Source organism: Ptychodera flava, chromosome 13 (assembly GCF_041260155.1).
Source record: "Ptychodera flava strain L36383 chromosome 13, AS_Pfla_20210202, whole genome shotgun sequence".
Lineage (NCBI taxonomy): Eukaryota > Metazoa > Hemichordata > Enteropneusta > Ptychoderidae > Ptychodera > Ptychodera flava.
This window is the reverse complement of record NC_091940.1, coordinates 8083248-8101263: the sequence shown is the minus strand read 5'-3', so window position 1 is coordinate 8101263 and position 18016 is coordinate 8083248. Positions and strand designations below refer to the sequence as shown.

The 18016-nt window shown below is 36.6% G+C and overlaps 1 protein-coding gene across 1 annotated transcript; it reads left to right on the top strand.

Annotated features, from left to right (window-relative positions):
- The first annotated feature begins 2603 nt into the window (after nucleotides 1-2603).
- Nucleotides 2604-17467, top strand: LOC139148659 (galactose-3-O-sulfotransferase 3-like). Its single transcript, XM_070720153.1, has 3 exons — nucleotides 2604-2678; nucleotides 12827-12968; nucleotides 15957-17467. Exons 2-3 carry the CDS (start codon nucleotides 12832-12834, stop codon nucleotides 16972-16974), a joined length of 1155 nt encoding a protein of 384 aa, XP_070576254.1. The 5' UTR covers nucleotides 2604-2678; nucleotides 12827-12831; the 3' UTR covers nucleotides 16975-17467.
- The last annotated feature ends 549 nt before the right edge of the window (nucleotides 17468-18016 follow it).

Genomic DNA, 18016 nt, shown 5'->3' with positions numbered 1-18016 from the left:
GAGAAAGTATATTTGTTTCATTTTTAGCTCACGTGTTCATACACGTGAGCTAATGTCGTAGTGAAGTGTCTTTTCACACGATATCTCATGAACGCCAGAGCTGATGCAAGTCAGATTTTGGTAGACAAGTACCATATGCCAATGGCAAGATTTTATAATATTTTGGTTTGTGCGTCTTTCATATTTCATACTCATTTGCACAACTAATAATTCAATAAAAAACAGACATACAATCAGAACGGCTGCACAGAATTGGATGAGATTAGCTACAAATGTTATTCACACAAGGATTTATTCCACATGAAAGACATAAAGGTGTGACATAAAAGTTAAGTGTGAATTTGCATATTTGATGGAGTTTCCTAATTAGGGATATATATCTGAATTGACTCAATCAAAATTGATGAAACAATGAAACATTACTGAAAGTAATTACGCATTATTCTAGCCAATTTGTGATTTGCATATTTAATGGAGTTTCCTAATTAGGGATATATATCTTGATTGCCTTGAACAAAATTGACGTTATGTCGCATAAGTGAAGGATATTGTTATATATGTCATTTTCCCCCACACTCATCATCATCTGAGTTTAATTAGTCTAGAACATTCCCAAGGTCACTGCCCTCAACGACCTCACAACCTTGAATTCAATTAGTCATGTTTGGAATGTTCTGGAAATTTAATTAGTTGTGTAAGAGAGATAATTTTAGAACAGTAATTTGCATGTCAATAAAAGTTCTAGATTGTTCTTATATGCTCTTATGTAAGCACATGGGTATAAATAGGGACGCGCACAGCTGACAGTCAGACATTTGGGATCGTGTCTCTTGCGTGTTACTTCTAGTCTTTGGAAACTCCAGCAGTATTAACGTCAAGACTTCAGGACCTTCACTGCCACACTGGATATATACTGTGGACATTGTGCAACTTCAAGCCTGCAAGTCAAAGGACTGTTCATTCACCGACTGACTGTTACAACTCTGAGACTGTAGCTTTGCCGTCCCAGCTGAGATAAGTTGCATGTACACTTTTACAGTTTGTATTACATCCCTGAGTTAGCAATTAGTTTTATTTTTCGTTATAAATTTCGTTTTACACGGAAACTGCTGAGTTCACCATTTTGTTCGTTTTCTGTCATGTAACAAAATTTTGTATTTTCATGTCAGTTAATTGATAATAAACTTTCACAGCTTGGCATATATAGCTTGAAGGTCTTGACCAAAGACAATTACTCTTGCTATATAAAGCGGTGGTACAATGACAGCAGTCAAAGAAATTTAGTATTTTTATTTAATCTAATTACATATTTATATACTTAATGACCTTTTGAATTAATCTCTGGTGAATATTGTTCATGATGTCGATCATAACAGTTTCAATGAAGTTGCAAATATATATTGCAATATATACTCAAACACGTGATCATTTTCAGTTCATATCTCGTTATGTAAGCACAAGTCCGTATGTAGTAGTAGTGTTAGTGTAAGAGCTTTGTGCGCTGCGAAAATGATTGAGAAGAGTCAGATCCAGAATTACTGAAGAGCCTTGACATGATCGGCTAAAAGGTGCAATTCGTAGCCAACATCGCTATCCAAAAAAGAAAGTGCATGATGCTTTTACAGTTTTCTTTGTAAATTGTAAAGTTGATTCTCTCGATTCCCATCCATGGTTATCTTTAAGTAGTTCTTGAAAATGAAAAATAGGAAAGGTTGAGATGATTTATTTAGATAAATTGATACCAAGATCAAATAAATTAAAGTTTTATTCATAGGCATCTTCTGTCTAATGTGTCTGGTAATGGGTGGAGCTCATATAAATGTGGCTAGAAATCACATTAAGACTTATACAGCATTATGATTGCTCCGCAAACGTTGGAAACTGCCTAATCGACCGTCCGTATTAGTGGATTAGTTGATTAAGTCAACGCCACAGCTGTCGCACACGTAGTAACATAAGTCTCATGTTGCTACGTAGGGACAGCTATGGTATTGACTTAATTAATCCGCTGATACGGACAGCCGATTAGGCAGTTGGCAGTGTTTGCGGAGCAATTAAAGTGGTATGAACACGTTGGAGAGGAGATAAGGACATGTATACTAAGAGAGCAGTCAGATGATTGGGAGTCGACATCTTTATTTGAAATATCCTAGTCAATATCAGCAAACTCAGATAATATGAAATAAAATAAACCGTTGCGGAAAGAACTCCACCCATCCCTCACCTAGGGGTGCTGACCTCTATCCTCTGTACTCGAATTAGTGCACCATCGTGTTATTGACCGTACAGAGAACGTGGGTGGGGGACCGCATCCTTCGTCGATCTGGTATTCGAGAACGGCGGCCAGAAATATCCGGGGTGACAGAGGGCAACCCTTGAACTTTTTACTATGTAGTATTAAATACATACAAAAGCGATTGGGTATTATGATTGATCTCTGCATTTTTATGTTACCAATCGAAATAAGGATAAATGTAAGCTGATTGAAACCAAACTGGAACATCTGTTAACGATTTCATTGCTTAAACAGGCGATCACGTGATTGTCAGGCATCTGCTGACTGCGGTTATGTACAACCTTTGCAAATATAAGGGCGTACATTGATATGTAAACCGTTAGACCTTCGCCTAAGGTTGCCGGACAGATCTGAGAGAGTCTTTTGCTACTTCACTAAAAAGGTGAGCAGTTTGATTTTACATGTAAAAAAGTGACGCCATTGTCTTTAAACAAGCCGACGAAGTGTTCGATCATGTGTTTTTGCAAATTTAAAATCAAAATCTTGTAATGGCGTGTTGCTGTAAAACAGTTATTAAATGTTTTCCAGCTTAACCTGCTAATTTTCAAACCTTCGGTAAGAAAAGAGACGATCGATATTTGATGTAAGTGTTATAAATCGTTCATTGCAGAAGGGCGTAAACACCTACTATTTGACAATATACAACTAGTGGCATAATTTGCAAATGAAACCCCAATACTCTTTTGTTGCATTAAGTGCCTTCCGACAACAAAACTTTTCAGTTGATTGGTGGATGTTGACTGATTTAACCATCCGAAAACGTGATTTAAATACTCAAATTTCGCATAATTGTTCACTCTGAGCACCTGAAATGTCTAGTTTTTCCATGCATAGCTGGTATTGGTAATTTTTTTTAAAGGTGTAAAAAATGTATCAGGAAAAACAAAAGTTATTTGTGTCATATAGCAATCTTTTAAATAATAAGGTACTTTGGCTGTTTTCCGTTTATCGTTTTACATATGTGTTTCAATTCCATCTAAACTGAAGTGGCTCATTACAATTCTTCTGTAGGAAAAGTGAACGAACGATACATTATTTACTACACTAGGCTTTAGTAAATGGAATTATGATTCACACCTCTTAATTTGATCACATTTATGTTAATAAGAATGAACACATTATATTTGTTGTCATTACCTATGGTATTCATGCGAACATAAACCCCTGCCCATGTATATCATGTATACGCTCCTTCCCCTCTTTTAGAGGATTTTCAAATTCTGTACATTTCTATAATTATTTGTCCCTAAAACAGACTTTAAAACCGACTTTAGCTGAAAAATGGTATTGAAAAATGAACAGTAGTATGCCCTGACCAATGCGATTAGAACCTTGCCGCTGATTGGTCGATAATAATGACTTTGGAAGATGTCGTCAATGGCTGTATCTCAAGCGATGCCACATGAGCGATGCTCAAGGAAAATATTAACAGTGTGTATGTGAAAGGCTGAACGGACTATAAGGAGGTCTGGGGTGATACTAATAGTGGGTGCGCAAGGGTTTGGAAACCTATGCATTATTGAAGTCGGTACAATAACGTTTTAGTGCAAAACAAGTCATCGTTGATGACACAGTCCCCACTTGTTAATCGGTACTTTGATTACAGGTCCTCAAAGAGGATAGAGTCCTCTTCATTAGGTCTGTGATAAAAATACTTTTGAATGAATTCGCTTGATACATGTCTGAGTTATGGTTCAGGACATGAAAAAAATCGTAACAAAATGGTCGCACAGCGGCCATATTGGATCGCATCACAAAACAAATTGATGTGCATAGCTATGACATTGGTCGATGTCCTTGTACCAACTTTGAATAAAATCGGTTGAAACATGCGGATATGCCTGAGAAATGGCTCTGTACATGAAAAAATCGTAATAAAATGGCCGCCTGGCGGCCATATTGGATCGTATCACAAAACAGATTGACGTGCATATGTATGACATAGGTCAATGTCCTTGTACCAACTTTGAATAAAATCGGTTGAGATATGCCTGAGTTATGGCTCTGTACATAAAAAATCGTAATAAAATGGCCGCACAGCGGCCATATTGGATCGTATCACAAAACAAATTGCCGTGCACAGCTATGACATTTGTCAATAAGCTTGTACCAACTTTGAATAAAATCAGTTGAAACGTGCCTGAGTTATGGCTCTGTACATGAAAAAATCGTAATAAAATGGCCACCTGGCGGCCATATTGAATCGTATCACAAAACAAATTGATGTGCATATCTATGACATGGTCAATGTCCTTGTACCAACTCTGAATAAAATCCGTCGAAACATGCCTGAGTAATGGCTCTGTACATGAAAAAATCGTAATAAAATGGCCGCCTGGCGGCCATATTGGATCGTATCACAAAACAAATTGACGTGCATCTGTATGACATTGGTCAATGTCCTTGTACCAACTTTGAATAAAATCGGTTGGAACATGCCTGAGTTATGGCTCTGTACATGAAAAAATCGTAATAAAATGGCCGCCTGGCGGCCATATTGGATCGTATCACAAAACAAATTGACGTGCATCTGTATGCCATATGAAGTAATCCTTCTATCAAGTTTGAATGAAATCGCTCCTGGCATCTCAGAGATATCTGCGTGAACGGACGCACGCACGCACGCACGCACGCACGCACGCACGGACGCACGCACGGACATGACCAAACCTATAAGTCCCCCCGGACGGTGTCCGTGGGGACTAAAAAGGCTGGTGTGAACATAAAGCAACACTGAAAAAGTATTGATTTTTTTTACCAGATTACAACCAACAGATACTGTGTTGTTGTGAGCATGGAACACTTTACAAGGTCATGAGCTCATTTAGTGATGTGGGGATCGTTGAAAATTTACTATTTTACTGACTTGCCATTTATAGTTTGTGAATAATTTGTGGACAAACAAACTTAACAAGATTTTATATTAAGTTAAGTATTTACCAAAGAACTTCAAAAATCCTCATTCAGTGTGATTAATGATATTAAGTTTAACTTTTTAGGACTCTGCAAAAACCCATTTCAGAATGAGCCAACAAATAGAACAACTTAAAAGTGTTTAAAATGTCCATAATTACACAGAGACAACTGACGAGTAGCCTGAGTATGAAGACACTGAAAGATCCTAGAAACGAATAATACTAAAAGATTAAAGTAGACAACGAAACAGCAATATATACAAGAGGATTAATAAAAACAGCATTACAAAAACATGTTTAAAAACTATTGGCATGGTGATAAATTGAATATAAGTCGAACAAACCTTTTTTTAATTTACTGATGATATTAATATCACGGACTGTTACTGCGAGACAATCCAAGCCTTCACCATACGATGTAACAATTTGATATGTACATGTATGACATGAGGAATTGCAAAATCACCATCGAAAAAAAAATCAATTACATGAATGGTTGTCAGTAACATATTTAAAGTTAGAGCTTAGTCACTATTGTGCCATGGAAAGAGCGACCCTCGATATAAGTTCAATTCTATTGAAGTAAACTTAAATGTGTTATCTAACGCTCAACTGTTACAGTGAGAATAGCTTGCCATCAATCTGAATACGAGCCAGATTAACGCGGAAGACGTTTTCATCTCTATGATTGTATTTCCTAATATAATATAATTATAGGGAACAGACATCGCTGGTTGTTATGCTACATGTTTTTAGTATATAAAAAATGCTTCTTGCTGAATTTCTTGCGGATTTGCATTTTTCATCGCATTTCATATGGATTTTGAATTTTTCTTTATTTCTGCGAGCACAAAATCATTGTAATACGATTTCTAAAGCCAGACAAATAAGTCTTGTTCCCAAGCAAGACAACACAATTGACGAGCAAATTTTTAATGAATCATTACCAAACATTTATGAATCAATCGATAAAAGATAAGCTTATGTATAACTTCATTGAAACTAATACTGAATAATAATTGGGTAATTGGATATTTATATTTTTCAAATTTCTCAAAAGTATTAGGTGCCCTATTACTTAATTTTGCGATATTACAAATTCTCATAAAAACAAGTGTGTAACTTATAAAGAAAAGCAAATCAGCTTACATTTGCATATGAAATCGACATAACTTTACCATCCAGTTATCCCAAATTAGTTCTAATCGCGTTGTATACACCGCCGAATCAGTGTAGAAACAAGGAATATTGTTTTCAATGAATCTTTTCACTGTGTAATGAAGCAAGAAGACTGTTACAGATGAAGTGCTCACTTCAAAGGGACAGTTAGCTGCAGCATTGATAATATTTGCCAATGTTTGTTTCCCTGTGTCTCGTCTCACGGTGTGTTCCATATACTGGATAAGTTAAGTCCGCATTAAGCTTGTTGACACTTGCTGAACAGATAGCCACTGTCATAACTTAAATCCATTTATCAATAATGAAGATGTATGTAAACTGTACAGGTAGTGTTTACAATGAGAATCAGGTGAATGTGCTTTTCGTAATGAATAGAGAAATGCCAAGAGCATAGTGTTTACAAAATGAAAGCATAACAGGTGTACCACTTCCAAGTGGAACAAGGAAGTGTCACGAGCAAACGGAACAAACGTGATGAATATATGCTTTTACCCCTCCTAAAGACAAAGTTCAATGTTTGAGGTTTGTCAGTTTACTTTGAAATAATGTTTTTTTTGTCTATTTGCCTATGTTCAAACGCATTAATGGGCTACAAATCCTTTACTGTGATTTTAGTGATTCCATATGATAATCACCAAGGAGACTGTGTTGCACTCTATAAAGTAAACAGCGTGCATCAAATGATAGAGATGTTGCACTTTAGTAAGTCTTCTCCATTGGACTATCGCAAGTCACAGCATGTGGTGAATAAATATTACTATACAATGCATTGTTGCTGTGTCATAACATAAAGGAAAGAAGCTGGATCTCACGACGAGTGTTTATGTATAACTGGAACTTAATGATTGAATACGGAACCATGACTACGCCTAAAGGCGCCGTCAACGATACATGAATCTGCCTGTGTGTCAGTCGGACCAAGTTAGTTTGTCCTCTGTTGAGTCTTGGTCACTCCACAGAGGAGGAGTGACCGTGGTCCAAGTTCTCCAGTTTCTGAGTTAATGTCCTGTTTCGGTCACTCCACAAGAGAGTGACCGTGTTTATCGGTCCTTCAGTTCTCCTAGTTAGTTTCTCCTGTGCGTTAGTGTGTCCATTTATACATTATCTTGGCTATGTCGGATGCCGACGCCATAAAGAATATAATAAGGCAATACTTTGATTTACCGACATTACAAAAGATTACAAAAGTAGAAATGATCACATGCCCGTGCGTGGTTTGCTACAATTGTTTTTGTTTCAAACCCACGCCATGAATGAATTAAAATGATAACAACGGCTCAATATTACGATTGGTTGAAACACAATAGAACATGGGGGTAGTACTCAGAATACCTCCATGAGAAAAATTAGTTACTGGGTAATTCTTTCAAAAATGTGTAAATGAGCGAGATCATGTTGTCGATACTGTGCTGGTATTTCGTGGTACCAGCATTGTTAGAGTCCAAACAAAGAAACGTCAACTTGATCATTCGCGTCCCAGAACGCTAATGTATTTTGAGCGTGAAATATTACTATTCTGTGCGCCAATTTGGAAGATTATGACATGGGCCAATTTCGAAATAGAAAATGACCTCATTTTAAAAATAATACGTCCGCTCCCCGTGAGTTGAGAAAATGACAAAGTACATTTCTTTAAAAGAAAGTCTGAAACACGTGTGATTTATAATCATAAAATGTATGATCGCTTTTACCCTAAAAATAATCCTCGCGTCTTTTGCGGGTAATAATTGGGCTCGTTTGGCCTCGAAGAAAAATAGTAAAGAGCGTGTAGGCATTCGGATGGCGGACTTTGTGCGTCTTCTTGTGACCATCTCTTGGTGTGCCGTCAGCATTATAATAAATAAAGCCTGTTCGTAAATCTTACTAACAAGAAAAACACGCTGGCTTAGCGTAAAACGGAAATAGAGACCAAGCACTGGTGTTCCAAAAATCTTTGCAAAAATGGCTTTCAAATATATCATCATTCGTACGGAAACGTGAGATTTTAAGTGCATGAAATGATATTTTGTTGGACCTAACACTGTTAAAGTTTTGAGAGAAGCAAACAATGAACGTTTTCAGATTTGGGCATTCAGCGAAAGTAAAACAATTGACTTTCATACAAAGGAAAATTTGCATAACTAAAAGCACGAGTTGACAATTAGAGGCAACGTTAAAAAATACACAACCGTAACTAAAAAATTGAAGAAAAAATATACAATACAACATAATATATATAAAATTCCTATTGCGATATCATATTGAATCGTGAAACACAGAATTTTGCTTCTTAGTGTGTGACATCAGGCAGTATGATGGAGCCGGCCGTTACCCCGCAAACTACGAGATCTTACACAAGAAAATCACAGCAAATGTCAATGTGTCACTCAACAGCTGATAAAACACTTAAGAGACGTCACAGTTATAACAAATGCATGTAAAAATGTTTTTGTAAGGTACGTTTTATGAAAAAAGACAGTAAAGTAAAATGTTTTTGTATTTTTTGTTCGTTCATTTCGAGTCCTTGTTTCTTTATTCAGTTATTTTATTCTCATGGTTATTTGTTCTTAGCGCACATTAAAGAAAATGTCTTTAAGTTTTTGTCCGTAAGGTAATCTTTTACTTCTTGGGTAGCTTGAGTTCAGATTCTTTTTCTAGCGCTTGTATAGTTCGTTTCAATTGGTCGTGTGTCCTATCAAAACTGGTTGGTTTGTAGAGTTACCGAGGTTGGTTAATTTCCTTTCAGTAATTCTATTCAGCGATCTCGTCGTTTGAAAATTTTCTCACAGTAATTACATACAAACGCAAGTTTCGAAATGACAATATAATCGGAAAATTGAAAGCCAAGAAACCTACACAAAATTTCCTTCTTTCCCAACCCGCTTGTATTTGCGTTATAGTTTTTTAGCTCCGCTGTCAGCGACGCGGAGCTTATCAAATAGGTTGATTTTCTGTCGTCGTCCATCGTCGTCCCTCGTCATCCGTCAACAATTGCCTTCTCCTCTGAAACCACAAGTCCAATTGCTTTGAAATTTTATATGAAGTTCACTTTGGGTGACCTCACTTCAGTTTGTTCAAATATTGGTGAAATTCGTATATTTGTATTTTGGGGGCATTTTTTGGTGTTTTTGGTAAAAAATCTTCTTCTGTGAAACCACTTTTCCGATTGCTTTGAAATTTGATATGCAGTTTACTTAGGGTGACTTCAGTCAGATTTGTTCAAATCGTGATGAAATTTGCATATTTGTATTTTTAAGGCATTTTTTTGTCATTTTTGGTAAAAAAAATTATTAAAAATCTTCTTCAAAACTACCAGTCAGATAGCTTTGATATTTGGTACATATGTCCCTAGGGATGATCTATTTCAGATTTGTTCAAATTGTGCAGAAATATGCAAATTTGCATTTTTAAGGTAATTTTTGCCATTTTTGGTCAAAGAATGTATTTCTCAAAAAGTACTGGTCTGATAGTTTTGAAATTTGGTATACAGGTTTCAATAAATTACCTAAGTAATATATATTGAATTTCTGATGAAATCTGTAATTTTGTATTTTTGGGGCAATTTTTCCCATTTTTGGTCAAAAATGTATATTTCCAAAACTACTCATCTGATAGCTTTGCATTTGGTACACAGGTTCCTACAGATGAACTAAATGATATTTATTGGAATTAAGATGAAATCTGATATTTTTTAATTTTAGGGCAATTTTTGCCATTTTGGTCAAAATGTGTTTCTCAAAAGTACTGGTCTAATAGCTTTGAAATTTGGTATAAAGGTTTCTACAGATGAGCTAAGTAATATACATTCAATTTCTGAAGAAATCTGTAATTTTGTATTTTTGGGGCAATTTTTGCCATTTTTGGACGAAAAATGTGTATTTCAAAAACTACTCATCTGATAGCTTTGAAATTTGGTATACAGGTTCCTACAGATAAACTAAATGATATTTATTGAAATTATGATGAAATCTGCAATTTTGTAATTTTTGGGCCATTTTTGCCATTTTTGGTCAAAACATGTGTTTCTCAAAAAGTACTGGTCTGATAGCTTTGAATTTGGTATACAGGTTTCTACAGATGAGCTAAGTAATGTATATTGAATTTCTGATGAAATCTGTAATTTTGTATTTTTGGCGCAATTTTTGCCATTTTAGGTCCAAAATGTGTATTTCAAAAAGTACTCATCTGATAGCTTTGAAATTCGGTATACAGGTTTCCATAGATGACCTAAATGATATTTATTGAAATAATGATGAAATCTGCAATTTTGAATTTTGGGGGCCATTTTTCCCATTTTGGTCAAACTATGCGTTTCTCAAAAGTATTGGTCTAAGAGCTTTGAAATTGGTATACAGGTTTCTATAGATGAACTAAATTTGATCTTTTGAAATTATGATGAAATCTGCAATTTTTATTTTGGGTTGGCGATTGTTGCCATTTTTGGTCAGAAAGGTTTTTTTTCTCAAAAAACTACTCATCAGATAGCTTTGGTTGACATGTTCTTAGGGATGATCCGATGTAATATATTCAAAGTATGATGAAATCTTCAATTGTGTATTTTTGCAGCTTATTTTAGCCTCTTTTTTCTGGCCACTGCATTGAGCTATCAAAGATTTCCACCTTCTTCATCAACATGTGTCAAAAATAGTTATTCTCTACATAAACACAGCGGAGCTGTATCGGCCGCTAGGTCGCTTGTAGGTATTCCATCCCACGTGTGTATAGGCTCAAAGATTCTATGTATTGTTTTGTCGTAGGTATGCGATTAACGAGCCTTTTGAAATAAAAACGGAAACCAGAGAGCATATTATAGTCTTCACATTAATCGAAAATACAATCATTTAAACAGACCTATATTCTAAATTTCAAACTTATTGGTCGCATCATAGAATTACTGCATGGAGATTGTTCATCGTTGATTACGGGTGGCCCGTTTCCTTCGTCACAGGAAGGGTGGTTTCCTCGTCTTCAAGATATCCCTCGTCGGGGAATTGCTCGACGTGAATCTTCAAGTTGATAGTTTCTTGAGAGCGGCTCGTAGAGGATTTACTCACACGGGGAACTCGCTCGTCGGCAAAGTGGTCGGCTTGGCAATGGTGACATTCGTGCTTCGGGGAATTAATCGTAGAGCTTCTCGCTTGGCGACGAGAGGTGACTGACGACCCAAAGTCAGTCTTCAAACCGGGTTTGGTATCTCCACCATGTCATAACGTAAAGGAAAGAAGCTGGATCTGACGACGAGTGCTGATGTATAACTGGAACTTAATGATTGGATACATAACCGTGGCTAGGCCGAACGGCGCAGTCAACGATACATGAATATGCATGTGTGTCAGTCGGAACAAGTTAGTTTGTCCTCTGTTGAGTCTTGGTCACTCCACGGAGGAGTGGCCGTGGTCCATGTTCTCCTTCGTTAGTTTTTCCTGTGCGTTAGTGTGTCCATTTATACAGTATCTTGGCTATGTCGGATGCCGACGCCATAAAGAATATAATAAGACAATACTTTGATTTACCGTCATTACAAAAGATTACAAAAGTAGAAATTATCACATGCCCGTGCGTGGTTTGCTACAATATTTTGTTTCAAACCCACGCCATGAATGAATTAAACTGATAACAACGGCTCAATATTACGATTGGTTGAAACACAATAGAACATGGGGGTAGTACGCAGAATACCTCCATGAGAAAAATTAGTTACTGGGTAATTATTTCAAAAATGTGTAAATGAGCGAGATCATGTTGTCGATACTGTGCTGGTATTTCGTGGCGCCAGCATTGTTAGAGTCCAAACAAAGAAACGTCAGCTTGATCATTCGCGTCCCAGAACGCTAATGTATTTTGAGCGTGAAATATTACTATTCTGTGCGCCAATTTGGAAGATTATGACAGCTGCACAAGATCCTGAATAAGATTTCTCTGAGATAAAACTGGAGTGAGTCACAATTTCAAACCCATAAAACTAGCGTAAATCCCAATGGAGAGTGTTTGCGAATACCCTACGGGATTTCAAAGCAAATTTATTCCAAATCACCATAGTTGAAGCGGCGATAGGAATTTGTTTATTTTGAATTGTTTATCCTTATGAGTATTTATTACCCCGAAACTACCTTTCTCTACAGAATATCCATAAACCAGTATATGGCGAAGTCTTTCCGTGCATATGTTTTAGAATCACAGGACGTTGTTTATACATCATCATCGTCGTCGTCGATGAAAGAAAAAGAATGGCGTAAAAAACAACCAAACTTGTAAATGCCAAACTCTACGGCGGAATGAAACCGGATGCCAAAGACCGAGAACTTAAATTTTTGTTACCGTCAACGAATCACCAGAAATTCTTCCACTAGTTCGCATATCTTTCAAAAATCTGTGTGGGCAATATTGGCTAGATTTCAACATTCTTTAATCAAACACCCATGTCAATTTCATTGTTATGTATGTGTTACGCATTCAGGAAACATGGGTCGTTGGAAAATGAACGTATTCGCTGCATTGAGTGGATGTACGCTGCTTGTTATCCTTGATGGCTGGACCTCTGTACTGCCTTGGCGTAAACCAGAACAATCAACAGACGAAGAAAGAGAAATTACGAACACGTAAGCATTCCCTCATTACTGCTTGAGCTTCCTGTGTACCACAAAAGTGGTTGCCTGATGGGAGCACTTTTTAATTGCTTTTGGATAAAAACCAATAAGAGGGGTTAACAATTTGTTTTGTGACGAAGGTTTTCATGTCCGAATGCGTGACGCATTCATGCATGAATAATTCATTTCAGAATTCCAAGCTCTTTAGATGCATTTTATACTGTCATAGCACTATTTCACAAATGAAATTAATTTGCATCATTTTCAATTGCAATAAAAATGTGCGCGAGTATATTTGAATATACAGACTGACATATAATGGATTCAACATATATATAGGAGAACGATGTTATCACTACATTCTAAAAAGCATTATATCACTTTTGCGTTTTATGAACACACTCAATACACCTTCCCGTTTTGAATTTGACAATGATGTTTCCTTTCTGTATATTGTTAACAGTTCGTGTACTTAGGTTTTCGAGTTCACATGTTTGTTAAAATATTTTTTGGAATTCTCATCGATGTGGGTTTCATTTTTCTTTGATCACGATATTATCTAATGTATTTGCCCACTGTACCCTATCTAAAATATGTCTTAATCAATGTTATTTAAGCTCGGTATAAGGGCAGTGTGGTATGATATACCCATATTCTGCAAATATCTTACATATTTTATTCAGAATTTTCGGAAAAGTTCGCCATATGAATTCCGTAGCCTAACATAGAATTCTTATCTTAGGCTTTCCCTAAGCCGTACAAGCAAATTATTTATTGTGCTAAAACTTAGCAGTACTTTAACGGAACATATATATTCATAGAGCTAAGCTGTATATTTGTTCGTGCGCAGCCTTTCTACACTTTAGGGGCGACGTCAAAAGTTCAATGTAGGATAAAAAACTTAATTCCCTTAGTTTCCCCCCAAACCCCCCACCCCCCCCCCCTAGAAACTTAATTGACTTATATTGAACCTGTTGCCAGGCTCTTTCTTTATAAAGCAAAGCTAAGGATCAGTCAATTTAGGGGTGAAATAAAGTAATGCATCGTTAAAGCCCCACTAGCTGTAACTCGTGAAATTTGTTGACCTCAAATTATCTACCTATTCTCTCCTTTATGAAATCTACCCTCTGAAGAGATATGAACTTTTACTGCATTGGGAAACCATTCCTTTCAGAAACATTTGACATGTAATTTAAAATTTTAACGGTCATTTTGATTTCCTGGCATTTTCAAAAATTGGTAATATTAAAAAGGAATCAGAACATACAATGTCATAGTTGAAAACATTCACCCTTGTGGATTACATTGGACTACTCTGTGCGGTTTATATGAAGATTTCAGTGCAGATATGCATAGTATCAAGGGTTTTAGCTTTTCTGCATGGGGCTGTGATTTAATGTTTGGGCGAACATTTAATCGCAGTGTAATCTTTATCTTGTTCAAAATTGCATATATAGCCCCGGCAGGTAGTTAATAATAAGTGTGTACACAGACCTAAATGACTACATTGTCACCAACTTATTTTAGTTTGAAAGTAAAATCATAAAAATAATGCTAAAAGATACAGCTAGTGGGACTTAAGATTGGGAACACACTTTAACTTTGTGTTTCATCCAATGTAAATACAACATACTAACAACAAACTTGAAGTTTATCAATGAATGAACAAGAACAACAACAATAAAGTTCAGGTTTCTCCTTCCAGAGGTATAAAATTATCTCAACTGTCCCTGGTGGTTGTAACAACTCAGTTCACACCGCTCCATTCAGGCGGACTACACGTGCACCAGAAATGTAGCAAAATACAATTATAAATTCCGAGTGCAACCATAGACAGTAGAGAAACTACCGTTTATGGTGCAACAGAAGCCAACAGCCTGCATTGTTTACACTAAGGCCAGGTGCAGCTATACACGTGTTAAAACAACTCCCTCCGCTGGCTTCAACCACAGTCGCTTGGTGGCTATTCAGCTCTGGGACTATTCGACCCATAGACGAGTGTACAGAAGCGAGTTTCTCGCTTCTGCACACTCGTCTATGGGGCGAATAGTCCCAGAGCTGAATAGCCCACGAGGGACTGTGCTTCAACACGAAAGTGTGCATTTCTGCTCTATTTTTTCAAAATATTCATTCCCCTGGCAATTTTTACCTTAAATCGATTTGTAGGATAGAAACTTTTTTAGGTCAGAACCCCCCCCCACCCCCAAACTAAAAGAATTAAGTTTTTTATTCTTCATTGAACTTTTGACGTTGTGCATAACATCGGTTACGTAAGTGTTTTATAGATACACCCCAGGTCAATTGTACAGTAAGTGTACGTGCATGGCTGAAAACAATATTATGTCTCTTTTGTAAATTACTTGACCAGCAATTTCTATTTTGGCGGCCTGGAAATGAAGTATTTCATCATGGCTACTCTCTGAGAGCATTCTGCGCAAACATTTAGTCGCAAAATATTTTGTTTGGTGTAAAAATTTGTCCAATAAAATATGATATCAAGGGTGAGATCACCACCTGCTTTGTACCCTCGGACTGCGGCTTACTGATGATAGCCTCTCCTTCATCTCGGGCATCGCCGACATTACCGGAACGATCACCACTAATCGGATGGGCAACAATTCGGGCTGTTGCCCTCGCCACCTTGTGTTATTTTGTTTGTTATTTTGATGGCATAGAATCGTAGTTTACGACACATGTATTTTATGAGCATGCAAGGTGAACTTACTATTCAAACGCATGTGATATGGTGTAGGACTCGTTGATGTTCGTGTTGCCGTATCTTAGTACCTAAGGTCTCTGTGCAAAATATCAGTGTCAGTGTGGTCATCTTACTATACAAAATTATAGATAGTCATTTCGTAATGCATGCATAACACTGTAAAACCCCTTGCACTGAAAAGTGATTACGAATGTGATGTGTTGGTTGCCAGGTACATGTGCATAACGGAGGAACTAACATGCAATGTTCACATCTTTAGTCTCGTAATGTAATTTTTACAGAGAGGAAAATGAAATTCCAACAACAGAATCGCAAGAACTGACAGCCAATTATACCTTTCAACACCAAAAGAACGTAGCAGGTGCTCCCAAGGGAAATCTCTGTCAGCCGATCAACAAGTTCATTTTCGTCAAAACCGAAAAGACAGGAGGCAGTACACTTGCAAGTCTTCTATTCAGATATGGGCTTAAGAACAACCTTGTTGCAGCTTTGCACCCAGATGGATGGTTCGCTATAAAGTACAATAAGTCGTCTGAAAGCTATGCTGTCGTACACTACAACTGCACTGATTTTCCAGGTTACGATTTCATAGCCAATCACATCATTTACAAACGTGTTGCGATGGAAAACATCATAGAAAATGCAACATACATAACCATACTGAGATCACCATATAATCACATTAGATCTAGATTTTTCTTCTATAAGCGTTATAAACCTTTCCGAAATTTAACAACAGACTCAGAATCTTTTTCGGCTTACCTCAAATCCAAGAAGCACAATTTCGATGTACATGGGTCGGTATCCTGGGATCTAAACTCTTTGTCAGACAGACTAGGGATACTTCAGTCTGAACGTGCACTTCTAATGGACTCAATTAAGAAAATTGACCAGGAATTCGATCTTGTTATGTTAACTGAGTATTTCGACGAGTCCCTGATCTTGCTGAGAAAATTAATGTGCTGGGACTTCGAGGACATCTTGTACTACTCTCAAAAGGTTCATAAAACTGCGCTTCCGACAGTTACTATTGCAATGAAAAACATCATCGACAAATTATCAACAGTCGATATTCAGTTGTACAATCACTTCAACACGACTTTCTGGAAAAGAGTGAGAAATTATGAAGGTGACTTTGAAGCCGATTTGACGAAGTTTCGCAAGTTGAAGAGGAATGTTACTGATAAGTGTGAGCTTGAGAGAAAAAGCGACTTCTGTAACTTGTTCATCATGGATGATTATCCTATTACCAAAGTGACGTATGAAAGACAACTAGAATGGATGTGTACCGACACATAACCTGCAAGGCAATGTACCATTTGAAACACATCGATGGGAAGGGCAAACCTACCTTTACAGTAAATTTCAATCATCGATAATACATTAAATGCAATGTGCCCTTAATATAAAAACACTCTATGAATTATTCAATCAATGACATCTGGTCGTCCTCCAAAATTCACGAACAAAATTCTGTCCCATACTGCTCTATATGCTGCAAAAAAGAAATTCCCTAGCCCTCTTAATTACCGTAGAATAATGTACGTGCATACGTAATGACTTGACTTAATTATTAAAAGACTCGCCTCAACAAGGCACTTCAGGCAAATAAATAGCAAACTCATCGTGTTGGTAGCTGCTGAGATAATAAAACGTCATGTAAGGTCATCCAAACATTTTGTCATAAATGTTTGTCCCATTCTCTTGCCCTATTGGTCAGCCTATTTGTTTAACTATTGTAGCATCGCATATCATGTACATTGTATCTGCTATTTATACGCATGTACTTTTTTCGAGCTCTCAGAGGGCTCTGATGTAAATTACGATTTGATTTGTAACTCAGATTACCCTCTTTAAATAAAGTCTAATAATAATAATAATAATAATAATAATAATAATAATAATAATAATAATAATAATAATAATAATAATAATATCATTTTAGCATATTAGTTCACAAGTAGCCAGATTCTATTGTACACAGATATCAATTAAGAATAAAAGCCTGTTCAAGTTCTCTGATGTTATAGTTTTATGGTCTTCGATTGTGTTAACATTCCCCTGTTTTACGGTTCCACACAATTTTTTTAATGTATGTCCCCTCAACTGTCGATTGTAAAATGTTACCCCTATATCACCCTTTTATGAACCTTAACTCCCCATTTATGTCCCTCCAGTCAAAAATGAATATTTCGTAACAATAGCACAGCACTCCACACAGACTCCGAAAATACTCAGGCGCTTAGATAAGAATGGCCATTTCTATATACACACAAACAATAAACATTGTAATAATTTAACATCTCGATTCATGTGAAGTGTCATCACTTATATACAATAT